The 15,438-nt window shown below is 37.8% G+C and overlaps 2 protein-coding genes across 5 annotated transcripts in view; both read left to right on the top strand.

The window, feature by feature from the left end:
• The window catches only part of PIR (pirin), a 110,536-nt gene extending 101,752 nt beyond the window's left edge, over positions 1–8,784 (top strand). For all 4 annotated transcript variants that reach the window (XM_063601744.1, XM_008974156.4, XM_003805716.4 and 1 more), the window contains 2 exons: positions 3,343–3,409; positions 8,467–8,784. In XM_063601744.1, coding sequence (XP_063457814.1) covers positions 3,343–3,409; positions 8,467–8,579 — 180 coding nt within the window. In that variant the 3' untranslated portion in view covers positions 8,580–8,784. The remainder of the gene's footprint in view (positions 1–3,342; positions 3,410–8,466) is intronic.
• A 118-nt stretch (positions 8,785–8,902) lies between these two features.
• Positions 8,903–15,438, top strand: part of VEGFD (vascular endothelial growth factor D) — a 39,012-nt gene continuing 32,476 nt past the window's right edge. The window contains exon 1 of the mRNA XM_003805717.5: positions 8,903–9,737. Within this exon, the coding sequence (XP_003805765.1) occupies positions 9,648–9,737 (90 nt within the window). The 5' untranslated portion in view covers positions 8,903–9,647. The remainder of the gene's footprint in view (positions 9,738–15,438) is intronic.

The following is a 15,438-nucleotide window of genomic DNA, read 5'->3' as shown; positions in this document are numbered from 1 at the left end:
GGTGGTAATTCGAGCAATGGGGAGTGGCTGTACATACAGATGAAGCTTCACTACCTCACCTGCCACTCACCTGTTGTGCAGCCCAGTTCCTAACAGACCACCAATTGGTACTGGTCCATGGCCTGGGGGTTGGGGACCCATGCCTTAGATTCATACTCAGAGTCCTACTGCCATCTTGAGTTTTATATTTATAGTTGATCAAACTGAGTAGCTACTCATAGTTTAGAAGTTATCAACATATTAAGTGAACCATAAAACTTTCATCTGGGCTTTGATCATTTATTGTTGGTATCAGCAGAACTCGAGACATATCTTGGCAAAAATACTTATGGAATAACAAGAGCAACTTAAAAAAGTAAATTATTAAGTAAACCCAGAAGAGCTTAACTCTGTACCAGAAACTCTGAAAAGGTGCACCAAAGCAAAAGACATGGTGCCAAAAGATGGTGAACGTTAGTTGGGGTGAAGTAGTAAGTGGACCTCTGCTACTTTTGTATGGGTTTTTAAAATCAAATCCCATAAAGGCATTTAGAACCGTGCAAGGACTTGGGTTTTAAATGGGTATTTAATTCTCTTGGCTTTTGCATGATTTTCATCATTTGACACCATAGACAAAGTTATCATAGACAAGGACTTTTCAAGATAACAGCAACTGAGACTTTCAGCTACATCATCACTGTATTTTCTGGAATATCTGGAAAGATTATTAGATTTCACCAAAGAAGGCAAGTTAAGGAAAGAAAATGTCATCTAGGTTCATGTTTGCATATTTTGACAGCTAGTTGGGTTATGGATAAGTAAAGTGATGGTACATAAATAAATATAGGCCTTGCAATGGTTAAACAGAGACTTTTTAAAATGTAAAGAAGTGATCAAAACATCATAATTGAGTGGATGTATTAAATGACCCCAGCCCTGAGATTGTAGGGAGTAAATCAAGACTTTTGAAGAAACCATTCTACCCTACAGTCCCATTTATTTTTTAAGTTGAAGGCAGGAAAGGGAAACAAATTTCAGTCATGTGAAATATGATAGTTTTTATTAAATACATGGAAGATTAAGGAATTAATTATTAATTTTATTGAATCCAGTAATAAATCTTCTGGAACTAGTAACATTACAATAATTTCTAATTAAAGAGCTTTGCATTAATAGAAGTATGATATAGTATAATATTGACTTACATATTTAGAAATATGCTATATTATTAGAATTGGGGTGAAGTTTCAAAAATTTTGAAGGCTTCATTTTAAAGTGCGTAATCATTTTGGCTTTGTTTATTGTTTTATTCTAAATAAGATATACCTAAAAGAAGCCTGAAAAGAGATATATAATGTTCAGTTATCTATTAGTGAGTAACCACGCTAAAATTTAGTGGCTTAAAATAACAATCATTTATTATTTCTCCATGTGGTGGGGAGTTCTAATGCCGGTTTCTCTGGGGTCACTCATGTGGCTGGCAGGCTGGGAGCTGGGCTCTGCTGGGGCTGTTGTTTAGAGATGCCTCAGTTCTGCTCTAGGTGGCCCCTCCATTTGGCTAGTTTGGGATTCCTCGCGAGAGGGCAGTCACAAGACAGCTTCCCAGAGAGGGAGCATTTGCTTATGGGAGGAGCTGTGGAAATGAAGATAGGAAAGCAGAAGCTGGGGAATCAGAGAAGTCACCAACCAGTTAATCTGGAATGCCAAGCATATTCAGGCACTAAAATGAGGCCACAAAAGAAGTCTAGTGGAGAAGTCTGTAGTTCTGCAGCTTAGTGTCTAGGGATGGAGCTGCGGCCGTTCTTAGCAGAATTAGCAGTCAGGAAGAAGAGCTGGACATGGCATGCAGGAGGATGAGGACAAGCTAAAGTCTAGCAGCACCTCTGACTACCTGTTACAACTAACCGCCACATTGTCTCAACTTAACTAAGTTACCAGGGCACAAAACACCACATAGAAGTGTATCTAAGTACATATGTAATTCACTTCTGACGGAACTACAGTTCTCCTTAATTTCAAATCAAACACCCATTTCTAACAAATAAAATTACTGAAAAGTGTATATATGTATGATATACGTATGATTTTGATAGATAGGACTCTTACAATTATAACATGTGAATTGCTTAAAATACTTAGTTTTATATAATGAAATGATCTAATGATTGTTAAACCAGAAATGCATTTGATTACAAAACAATTCCCCAAACACAAACTTTAGAAAATATATATTTTATGTTCCCTTTTAACTTTTAAAATTAGCAAATTTTTGTAGCAATTTGAAAATAATACAGAAAAGCATAAAGAAGAAAATAAAATTTGCTTTAATTCTCATTATTCAGAAATAATAAATGCTAATATTTTGGTATTTTTAATCCATAGTATATACATACCATTTTGTGATATTTACAAAACTTACAAGACATTATGAACATTTTATTACACACTTAAATATTTGTTGAGAAAATGAATTTTAATAGCCACTTGATAGTTTTTCTTATAAACATATAATTATTTAACCAACCCCTCACTTTTGGAGAAATGTTTTCAATTTCTGCTGTGATAAATAGTGCTACGACAGTGAAATTCCCTTACACTATATTGCTAAAACTGTCATTACTGGATCGGAGGACATTAGCAATATTGGGGGTTTTGAGTCATATTGTCAAATTGCTCTCTGGAAGGATTACTGCACCAATTGAAAATCTCCCAAACGATATATGAAAGTGTATTTTTCCCTGTATCCATACTAGCACTGGATATTATGGTTAATATTTTTTCCAGTTTCAGGAAAAAAATTGAATCCTTAATTCTAAGCAAAAACTTTTAGAGACTTTAACGTAATAGGACCCTTTTGGAGGGAAATTTGCTTGGGCAGATGTCCCTTGGATGCTCTGTTTTTATAAGGTTCCATTTAGTGCAATATTTCCGGGGCATATTTTACATTATTAGTAATAATTTTCAAAAGTAATAAAATCTTATTTTGGATTTGCATAACTAATCTTCCCTTTTAAAAATTATATGGTAACTGAGAAATCATAAATCCCATGATAAGCCATTTAATCACATGGTTTGTCGTGAAGATATTTCCAGTTAAAGAAATCTTAATTTAAGTTCTCCTTCTTAAATTTGAGAATGTTAATATTTTGGTGGCCTGGACTTATTCTTGAGTTCTACTTGCTACTAAACAACGTAAGAAATAAACATGCCTATATTGAGTGTTGCACAGAAAATATTTTTGAAAATTATATTCAGAATTAGGAACATCGCCTATTTGGCTAGCATGTCAATTTCAAATTGTTCACAATTTGATCTTCGAAAATAAGCCTGTTTATTGTTTGATTTTTTCTTTGTTAACTTTAGGATCCCAAGAGAAGCCACTTTGTCTTAATTGCTGGGGAGCCATTAAGAGAACCAGTTGTCCAACATGGTAAGACCAAAATGACAATGATTTTCTCGGCTGATTTTCCTTTTCTTTGAAAACAGTATACATGTATACTATTGTTGGGAAGAATAGCTGGTTTTTTTTGTCCTGTCTCTCCATCTATAAATCTGAGGATTGTTTAATTTTTCTGACATCAGAGGGAAATATATATGTGACGTTTATTCATCTCTTTTTTTTTAAAGAAACATTTCTTAGATACCTATTATGTATAGGATATTGAGTTTGGAACTGTGGGAAGAACAAAAATAGTATTTTTGTATTATGTCATAGGGAATTTTAACTTGAAAAAAGAGTCTACAGTCTATTGGGAACTTTAACATCCTTTTTATCTTTATCAAAAATAAAGGTGATTTCAATACTGTCCTGTAGTCTATTGCATTTTTAGTAAAAAATATGAAACTCTTAGGAATAGTATTTTTAAGAAAATAGTTGTTATTTTTTGTTTATTTAAAAAAATGAGTAGAGGTAACTGATATAGCCGAAATAGTACTATACTTAGAGGCAGAAAATCCTGGCTTAAGTACCCATAACGATTACTTCAACTCTTTGGGTTTTGACTTCTTCATATCATTGTTGTTTGATTAAATGAGGAACATCTAAAAGCAATTAAAACCCATTTTATTATTTAGATAAATGCTTACAAAACATATGTCCACTTCACCAATTATTAACTTCAACATGCATTAAAATCCCATTGCATTTCCCTGCCTTGCATGAATTCCCAGGTACACACAATGATTGCAGATAAACCCCAGCTGCTCATGAATTTAAAGAACACGGATTGCTTTAAAAATAGTCTTTTTTGTTCTACTAACTACTTCAGGGGGAACATTAAATTGTACCCTGCCTTGCCTGTAGCATTTGACAGCCATTTTGTACGCATCCGATTTCCATTCCAAAGGTTTGTGGTTCTTGTTTCCTTTTCTCTCAACTGAAAAGCACTGCAATATTATAGTTTGTTTTTCTGGAAAAAGCCTTCAGACAAACTGAGTAGGGTCATAATCTTTATTCCTAGTAACTAACATTTAGGTGGGAAAAACGTGTGAGATGGAAGTCTTATTTTAGGCAATCTCCTCTGTACCAATAATGAAAAGCAAGAGTCTAACTGAATTAGGTGACAGATCAAAGGAGTGGGACTGCTCAAAGCCACCCTACACTGGGGTCGTGTGGATCCTCTCCCAGTGGCTTGGAACACAGGGACACTAGGTATGCCTGCACATACAAACTCAGAGTAATCAGACAAAATAAATATGTCCCTTGAAAGTTCAGTTACTGAGAAGCAAAGCATTTTGTTTTTATTTTTTAACTTTTAAAAACTCAGACATTTAAGTTTTTCTTTTACTTATGTGTGTTTAAAGACAGCCACAACCATCTCTTGATTGGGAACTTGCACAGATCTCATGAATTACCTAAGACCCTTTCTCCTCTTATCATCGTGTGTCCTTAATTATTCATCCACAGATTAAGCACAGGAAATCATAGAATGTTAGGATAGAAAATAACCTTAGCCATGATGTAGTCATGCCTCTTTTATAGATGAGGAAAATAAAATCCAGATATTTTATTTATTTACTTAACAGATACTTGCATAGAATTTACTATTTCCTAGACATTGGTTAAAGCAGTTTCCTAATGTTAATCCGTTTAACCTTCAAAACAACCCTATGAGGTTGGTACTCTCATGCCCATTTTACAGATGAAGAAGCAGAAGGTCAAAGGTTCATTGGCTTACTCAAGGTTACATAGCTGGATTCACACTCAGGCTGTCTGTTTTCCAAACACCCTGCCCTTCTGCCTCTTACCATGCTGGTCGTCCATTGCTCTGCCCTGTAGCTTCTCTAATGGAAAGTGATTGTCAGCAGTGGAGCTGGGACTCGAACCCTAGTCTCCTGACCCCATGTCTTATGTTCGCTCCACTCTACCAAAGTTCTACATAACAAGAGGTTAGACACACCATTTTATACAAGAGGGGGGCTTCAGAGGCTTAATTAGAGAAGTGATGAAAGCTATAATTTGAAAGAGAATTATAGATAACTATCAAATAATTTTCTTGTTCACAACCCTTGTAGTTGATCAATTTAAAAACATGCTTTCTGGATTCAGTTTTCTCCTTGAAGATTTGAGGAGATAAGCTTCATCAGTTAGCTTTAGGGGACTCTAAGCTTCCAATGCTTCCCTGTATAACAGAGGTTATACTTGTTTCCTAAAGTGTGGTCCATGGACCAGCAGTATCAGCATCACTTGGGAGATAGTTAGAAATGCAGAATCTCAGGCCTCACTCCAGACCTCCTGAATCAGAATCTGCATTTTAATAAGATTCCCAGCTGATTCATGTGCACGTTATAAATTGAGAAACATGGCAGAGTACCCCAGAAAGTGTCAAAATGGAAGCCTAGAAGCACACCATTGTTACAGAAAATAGTTGGGGGATGGGAGTACTGCTCCACAAGTCCCAACCATAGCAAAATTATGAGGCACAAGAATTTGGTCCTTGACTCAGTACCTGCTCCCATCTTCCAAGTTGCATTTCCCTTTCCCCTGCGTGTCCTTTAAAAAGTTGTCTTCCCCAGGGTACCTCTTGGGTTTATTGTTTATTCTGCATATGTTAACTCTCTTTTTCTTTCCTACCTGATATAGTCCAAACCTCCATTTCCAGATGAAATTTCTCTCATGAGCTCCAGATCCATAGTTTCAACAATGTACCAAAAACCTCTGCTTGGGAAACCACTTTATTGTCTCTAGTACTTCTATGTTAAAATACTCAGAACTGGGCCGGGCGCGGTGGCTCACGCCTGTAATCCCAGCACTATGGGAGGTCGAGGCTGGCAGATCACTTGAGGTCAGGAGTTTGAGACCAGCCTGGCCAACATGGTGAAACCCCATCTCTACTAAAAATACAAAAATTTAGCCGGGCATGGTGGCACGTGCCTGTAATCCCAGCTACTGGGGAGGCTGAGGTGTGAGAATTACTTGAACCCGGGAGGCGGAGGTTGCAGTGAGCCAAGATCGCACCACTCACCACTGCACTCCAGCCTGGGCGACAGAGCAAGACTCGGTCTCAAAAAAAAAAAAAAAAGAAAGAAAAGAAAAGAAAAGAAAAACAAAACAAAAAATATCCAGAACCGAACACCTTGCTCCATCCAAAGCCTCCCACGTCCTGTATCTCAAATACCCTTAACAATTCCACCATTGACTCAGCCTCCCAAATTAGATACCTGCTCTTCTACCTCGATGCCAAAGTCTTCTTTAAAAATTATAAATCATATTATATTACTCCCTACTTAACCTTACAGTGATTCATAATCACCTGCAAAAGTAGGTCCAAACTTCTTCCTGTAGATTGCATCCAAAGCCCAGAAGGGTCTGGTTTCTTCCTATATTTCAGATCGCCATTCTTTCCCCCTTTGATCCCTCCTTCCACCACTGTACCCCTATCCCCTCCAGTATTCCTCCAGCATACTAAGCCTGGACATGCCTTTCCTCCGTGTGTGACTGCTCAAACATCACTCCCTCTGTGAATCCTTTCCTGGATTTCTCCTCCTCCCCCTTTCTGTGTTGATTTTATAGTTTTTACACTTTTATCCTTCCATATTTCAAACAGTTTTGTAATGATTTCTTTTCATATCTGTGTGATAGATTTGAATCCTTGAGGAGAGGGAGTCTGCCATTTATTTGTCTTTCATCTTTATGTCTCTAGCTTCTAGCACAATGTCTGTCATTTAATGGGCATTCAGTACGTAATAGATAGGTAATTGAATGAATGGATTTAGATGCCTGGGTGTTTTCTTTCTACTTGTATTCTATTCCCCACATCCTCTCCAAAGATTTCAGCATCATCAAGACATATTATCCTGTGTCTTCCTTCTGAAGATTTAAATTATAGTGATCACCAAATCCATGTTGATATGATAACAATGGTTAAGAAGTTTGAATATGTTATTTTCTCTAAGCAATACAGTTATATATTAATCAGAATCTCCCAGAGAAAGCCCCTTAGAGCAGGCAGTTCCATAAAAGGAATGTCAGGAACTTCTGCAGGCTGGATGAGGACATACACTGAGTGAACAAGTCTGTCAACTGCTCTAAAGACACTGTCAATGCCATATAAAAGCTGGCCTTGTTCATCTAGCAGATCATGGGGGTGAGACAGTCCAGTGCCTCTCTGCCCCTACAATATATGAAGAAAGGGGAAGAAACACACATTGCCTCCTGGTAGATTAGGGGAGGACTTCTTGTACATTTTTAGCAAAATCCGAGTTCAGACCCAGCAATTAGACAAAAGGGTCAGCAAACTATGGTCGATGGGCTACATCTGCCCACTGCATGTTTTTGTAAATGAAGTTTTATTGGGACACAGCCATACCTATTCACTTTTGCATTATCTATGGCTGCTTTTGCACTTTGATGAAAGAGTTGAGTAGTTGAGACAGACACTGTTTGACCCACAAAATCTAAAATACATACTATCTAGCCCTTCCTAGCAAACATTTGCCAACCCCTAGAAAACTTTTAAAAAATGATGCTCTTCGACTTGAAATTTTTATAATCTTCTGTTTATTGTCAATAGGTGCTGCTGATTTTCAAAAAATGACTTAGAATCCTCAAATAAGTATACAGCCTTATATGCTGCTTAGACACCAAAGCTATGATAAGATTTGTCAGTTCTTTGTATCAGATGGGTTCAATTCTTGACATCAGCTAATGTTATAAAAATAACTACAAAAATGGTTGTAATAGAACCAAATCTAAGACTCTTTTTAATAAAAAAGATCACCATTGCTGGTGAGAAACCTATACTGAATGGGTGAGATGCCATTGCATTTATCTGAAGTTTCGTCTTTATAATCAATAATCATATACAATCCTAGTCAAGAAACTCATCTTACAGTCCTTGGGGATTGAACACTGTGAAAATAAACTTTTACTCTTCGGTTGTGCTTGGATTTTGTTTTAAATTAAGAACTACAGAAATATATATCATTTCTAGTGGTAGAGGAAAATATTGCCACCCAGAACTTTCTGAATGTCTCTTTCTGCCTTAGGTCCATTTGTGATGAACACCAATGAAGAGATTTCTCAAGCTATTCTTGATTTCAGAAACGCAAAAAATGGGTTTGAAAGGGCCAAAATCTGGAAATCAAAGATTGGGAACTAGTGGAAAGCAGAAGAGCAGGTCTCGATGTGTCCTAGAATTTTGCCATTTCTGAGATTGAGCCATTGAAGGCATTCCATTTATAAAGCTTATTTAGCCGGTGCTTCTAAAGAATTCCACACTAACGTGATAACATGGTTTTCGTAACAATAAATGTAGGATATTTCCTGGCACATGCAAATAAACCTAATCATTGTTTCTTTAAAAATCAGTGTTTTTCATTTGAGATACCTAAGTTACTAAGCTTCTGTTTAAAAAGTCGTTTTGTGTATGTATGTTTGCCTTTTTTTGCATGTATGGATGGATGTTTTTATTATTTTTGTGCATGTGCAGGTTTTAAAAATCATATTTGATTGCTTTCTGTGTGTCATTGGCAGCAGATGCATGAGCATCTGAGGTCCCTTCTTAAGCAATCCCACTGAGATAGAAAGGTCAAAGCTATGTGCTGGGGTTTCATGTTACAGGTTATCTGCTTTAAAATAACGGCAGCCCTGAACATTTGAGTCAGTTCTTAAAACTGCCCTGCTATTGGTAGGGACGCAACAGGATTACAGCCAAGACTTCTCTGCATTTTCTGCCAAAATCTGTGTCAGATTTAAGACACATGCTTCTGCAAGCTTCCATGAAGGTTGTGCAAAAAAGTTTCAATCCAGAGTTGGGTTCCAGCTTTCTGTAGCTGTAAGCATTGGTGGCCACACCACCTCCTTACAAAGCAACTAGAACCTGCGGCATATGTTGGAGAGATTTTTTTAATTTTCTGGACATGAAGTAAATTTAGAGTGCTTTCTAATTTCAGGTGGAAGACATGTCCACCTTCTGATTATTTTTGGAGCATGAGAACATTTTGATTTTTTTCATCTCTCTCTCCCCACCCCTAAGATTGTGCAAAAAAAAGCGTACCTTGCCTAATTGAAATAATTTCATTGGATTTTGATCAGAACTGATTATTTGGTTTTCTGTGTGAAGTTTTGAGGTTTCAAACTTTCCTTCTGGAGAATGCCTTTTGAAACAATTTTCTCTAGCTGCCTGATGTCAACTGCTTAGTAATCAGTGGATATTGAAATATTCAAAATGTACAGAGAGTGGGTAGTGGTGAATATTTTCATGATGTTGTACGTCCAGCTGGTGCAGGGCTCCAGTAATGAACATGGACCAGTGAAGGTAGGTGAGCTCAATTTTTAATGTGATGAAGTTCTTTTTATTGGCTCATACAGAGGACTTTCTTTGCCCTCACTATTTTTGAAACAATATAAAAATGCAGAACCATCCTAGTAGTGGACTGGACAGGATATATCCTGCATTTCTTGGTGACTGTTCTGTTTCTTAGTCTTATTAAACTTCTGGCCATGAGTATTTGAAAATGCTGGGGTGGGGGTTGGTTGTTTTTTGAAGTTATGGTAGAACATGAGCAGTCTGGAATCTTTTTGGATGGAGAAGTTTCTCCTCGGTTGCATATGCAGATGGCACAGTGGTTTTTTAATGAAACACCGATTTGTTTTTATGACTGATAACTTTGTGGGCCATTTATTTTCAGGTCTTTGTGAGCAGCAGAGGTTAGTTTATTCGTTTGGTAAATTGAAAATTGCAGTGCTTTCTATGAACATTTTCTATCTGCTTTTGCAAATTACCAATTGCTGCCATCCAGAAAAATGTTTTCTCAGAGAGTGTTTGGTTTTTTCGCTTCTTGAAAGGTGTAAAATTCAACACTAATCAAATCTTTGGTTCTATGAGCAAGCATCAAATAGAGCTTAACGAACAGAGAGTAATGCAAAAAATTAACCAGAATGTTGCTGACTGCTGGAACAATACTTAGCCCAATTTTATGCATTTCATGGATTATGTATATTTTAAGCTTCTATTTTGAAAATGATTCGGATGTAATTGTTTTGACTGAAGTGGTGCTAAATCATTATTGATTTAGGAACTTCTGGCCTTGAAAAGACAATTAAATGTGAGTTTGAGTTTTTGTAGCTGTTGTTTAGGACGTGCATTTTCAACAGGGGTGATATCGCCCTCAGCAGGGGAAAATTGGTTCGTGGAGGGATGAAAAAGTTTTACCCTTTTGATACATCACGCACAGACATACATACAGTACATATGGTATGTAGTTTAAAATACGTTATACATTCAAATTGCATACGGGGAAAGTGTCTTCAAAGGCTCCTGGCTGGCGTTGGTGGCCTGGCAAGGGTGGGGGCTGATATTTTAAAATGTTGAACACTGAGCTGGAGGTGAGTGGGAAGTCACCTTGTCTGGCAGCCAGCACTTTTCTAACTTTTCAAATTCCGAATTTACATGGGAGAAATCACAGTGTTTGGCTCCATTTTACTGCCACCAGCCTTGATATTGGATCTCAAGGCCAGATTGTAGGTAAATGGGAATCTGACTGTAAGCATAGGTAACAGGAGAAAACAGTCTGACTTGTTTGAAGCAAGTAAGACTTTTCCGACTGTCCAGCTTTTTCGTAAGTTCATAAAACGGAAATCCTTTAGATGTGCTGGGCTCCTCGAGTTTTAAAATATTTCCATTTTCCTTGTAAAACATCACTTTATCTGATGGTATAATAAAGGAGACTGAATTGTTGGACATAAGTCATATTCTTTAGGTTGCTCAGCTCTTTCAAAGAGCACAAGCACCAAGAATGTCTCAGGTGTCCTGGGCACTGTGAAGTTTTATTTATTTATTTATTTATTTGAGACGGAGTCTCGCTCTGTCACCCAGGCTGGAGTGTAGTGATGCAATCTCAGCTCGCTGCAACCTCTGCCTCCCGGGTTCAAGCGATTCTCCTGCCTCAGCCTCTCGAGTAGCTGGAATTATAGGCACGTGCCACCATGCCGGGCTAATTTTTTGTATTTTTAGTAGAGACAGGGTTTCACTGTGTTAGCCAGGATGGTCTCGATCTCCTGACCTGATGATCTGCCCGCCTTGGCCTCCCAAAGTTCTGGGATTACAGGCGTGAGCCACCGCGCCCGGCTGGCACTGTGAAGTTTTAAAAGCTTTGAATGTACTGTTAATATATAAATTTGTTGAATGGAGTAACGAAGGAAAGCAGCTGAATTTGCATGTGACAGAAAACAAGTTGTTACACGTGGAGGATGCAGCACTATATACTTACTAATATGATTAGCAATTTTTTTCATTCTATGCTTACTAATACGATTAGCAATTTTTTTTTCAGAATATATCAGAATTTCCTTTAAAAAGTGAAGCTACATATACTGAACTTATATCCACCCTACCCCTCGCTCAATTAAATTATTTCTGATATGGGCCGGGCGCAGTGGCTCACGCCTGTAATCCCAACACTTTGGGAGGCCGAGGCGGGTGGATCACGAGGTCAGGAGATCGAGACCATCCTGGCTAACACGGTGAAACCCCGTCTCTACTAAAAATACAAAAAATTAGCTGGGCGCGGTGGCGGGCGCCTGTAGTCGCAGCTGCTCGGGAGGCTGAGGCAGGAGAATGGCATGAACCTGGGAGGCGGAGCTTGCAGTGAGCAGAGATCGCGCCACTGCGCTACAGCCTGGGCGACAGAGCGAGACTCCATCTCAAAAAAAAAAAAAAATTATTTCTGATATGAAGGAAAGGATTGCCTATAGCTAAACAGAAGTTTTGGCATAGATATGACTGAGTGGTAAAGGATAATGAGATATATAATATTGGTTATAGTTTTCTTTTTTCCCCAACTTTTAAGAAAAGAAAATCTAAGAGGAAATAATGTTTCTAAATGTTAAAGTTATTCTTGTTAAAATTAAAATGTAGTGTGAAAACGTATTCATGGTGGTAATGGTTTAGGGTGGTGGTATTTGAATTTTTTGTTTTTTTTTTTTTACTTTTTGAAATAAAATGTTTTATTTATTATAAGAAATTCATGGTCTTCCTCGGTACTTGGTCCATATGTATTTCTTTCTCCTCACCCTCCCCTCTTCTAACCACCTCTTTTCCAGAATGGATGGTGATGCCAATTTTGCTCCTAGGTTGTCCTCCAGCCACCCCCAGCCCAGTTTTCACTTTCTGGCTTTGAAGATTGTCCAGTTTTCCAGCTTAGACTAGCATTGCCTCTACGATAGTTCTAGGTATCTGTGAAGATTTTTTTTTTTTCCTGTAGCAATCATGAAATAGCTACTAGTGCTCTGGATGATTGTGCTTAATGCCATTTGGGTGTAAGGCCTCCTAATTTCATTAGTCTTACCACTTGTGCTTGCAAGGATAGCTGTTTGGAGTCAGCAGTGCATGGAACATGTGAACTGAGACAAATCTGTTTGAAAATCTCAACTTAAGATTCCAAATCCACTGTGTATACTATTTAGCTGTTAAGTTTCTCAGTCTAAGAAGAACACGTTTTCCTCTAGAAATAAGCTTAACCCAGTACCTATGCATCATTCATTAATATAATCAGATTACGGCCTAGATGTGGAATTTATTTCTGTTTCTATTTTCTCCAGCTTTTTAATACAGCTCAGACAGTCATATACAGTTGTACACGATGTGCACTGCACAACTCTAGGGTGCTCCATGCATATAGACATATCTGTATGTGACAGCCCTAAGTACAATGTGGTAGACACTCTGGACATTTGGTAAATAATTTGGCCTTCTGGCCAGCACTATTTCTGGTTTATTTAATAAACAATTCTTGTCCCCAGAAATTCTGTGAGTCTTCTGAAGATGCTGGGGAAAGCCAGCCTTCATAAATCTTTTCAATGTCACTAATGAAGACATGTCACTATTGCAACAAAGGAATACCAGGCCATAGTAGGCTTTCACAACTTTTTTCTGACAGAATTTGTTTCTTTCTGCTTTGTCTTCCCTGTGTACTATCTTTTTTAATCCACCCTCTTTCTTAATTACACTGGTAGAAGAATATTGGTGGGTGATGGAGTCTTTCACATTCTGTGTAAGACTAGAATCAGTCCAAGATCCACAGGAATGTGGGATACTTCTTTCATGAGAAGCCACATGGCTCACAAGACTTCTTTACATTTGTGTTACTTGCCTTCTTCTGAAATTGTCTCTACAGTGAATCAAATAACAAGGACTGAGGTGTATTTTCCATATTTTTAATTCCAGGAAGCAGTCCCACTCCTTCTCCCTGCCCGATTTCCAGTTCCAAAGTCATGTACAGGGAAGTCCATTGACTTTGATGTTGGTCAAATGGCCCAGCAAGCTTTTGTCCACTTTTCTGTCAGACACAGTCCTTGGCACAAAAGACATCTGAAATACTTCCCATTAATTTCTTCTTTATTTATGACCTTGTAGTTAAGTGTGTTGAATTATATGCTTCTATACACATCTGTTTTAATCCAGTTACTCACTTATAACTGGTGGCTGAAACTTTTATATCACTATAGCGTATTATTGGTACCCAGGATACAATAGAATCCTCAATATCTTACATCTTCAATATAGTACTTCCTTGTATGACTTATTTCTTAACATAAAAATCCTGTTTTAGACCTGTGGATAAACCTTTACTATAAATCCCAGAGACAATTTCTGGAATGAGAATATAGTATTTGCCCACACACATGATTCCATGTAGAACTTGAGGTAATAAGATCTGGGACTCCCAGATACATTTATTATTACCACAATTGGATAGAGGTGCTACAGAAATAGGCACACAAATGACAGTAAAATTGTTTCTGAGAACATTTCTAGGCTCAACTTTTTTCTACAACTTAGGATGAACAGAGAGAGTGGAAACTGTATATAATTGGGAATGTGACTGAGATGAGACAAAGATGACATGGAAGCATTTCTTCTTCCCTTGCTTTTCTGGTGGTAAGTTCACTCTTCTGTCTTCCTTGCCACTAGTTCTTGCAGTCCCTACCAAGACACTAGGGCATTATACAGCAAACACACCCTGAGGCCCCCTGCTACTGCATCATGAAAGCCTTAGCTGGTTGTGATGTCCTAGTTCATAAAGAATCTGCCTTGTCTCTCATTAGAGCTTTCCAATATTTGACAATTCATTCATTTATTTTTTTCAACAGGTATTTATTGGGCACCTATATATCTAGGCATTGATCTAGGGGCTGGGAATGAAGCAGGAAATAAGTCTAGGGGCTGGGAATGCAGCAGGAAATAAGACAATGTTTCAATTCTCTTGGAATTTGCATTCCAAGTGTGATGGGTAGAGGCAGACAATATGCAAATCTGTAACATGTCAGGTGTGATAAATGCTATGAAGAAAGTCAAGTAGGGGGAGCGGATACAGTACTGAATAAATCAGAGGAGACCTTTCTGATTCAGTTATGTCTCTACAGAGTCCTGAAGGTAATAAGAGAGACAGAGGCAACCATCAGTGCAGTGGCCATGGTGGGCGCAGCAAGTTGGCTTCGATGTCTGGGTATTAGCCAGGGAGCCGGTGCAGCTGGAGGTGGGGTGAGTGGAGGCCAGAAGTGCAGTTGTTGAGGTTGGAGAAGTAGCCAGAGAAGATCATGTAAGGTGTGACTGTGCTCCCATAAAACTTTATGGACACTAAAAATGGAATTTTATGTAATTTTCCTGCATCATGAAATTAAAAAAAAAATTGTTTCAACCATTGGAAAATGTAAAAAATTGTTTTAGCTAACAGGCCATACAAAAACAGGCTGCAGGTTAGATTTGGCCCATGGGTCATAGTTTGGCAATTGTGTTATATATAAATTATTACACTATTTTATCTTCATCATGGTACACATCCATACCTGACATGTTTTATTTGCCTGTGTATACATTTATTGCTTTGTCGCCATCTACTAGAATACAAGTTTTTGAGAAAAGGAGCTCTTAATTGTCTTGTTTACTGCAGCATCCCAATCACCAGTGAAAAGCCTGTAATAGAGTAGATACTAAAAACAGTATTTGTTGACTGATT

The sequence above is a fragment of the Pan paniscus genome, chromosome X (assembly GCF_029289425.2).
Source record: "Pan paniscus chromosome X, NHGRI_mPanPan1-v2.0_pri, whole genome shotgun sequence".
Taxonomy (NCBI): domain Eukaryota; kingdom Metazoa; phylum Chordata; class Mammalia; order Primates; family Hominidae; genus Pan; species Pan paniscus.
Note: the sequence above shows the minus strand (reverse complement) of the source record. Positions and strands in the feature narration are given on the sequence as shown.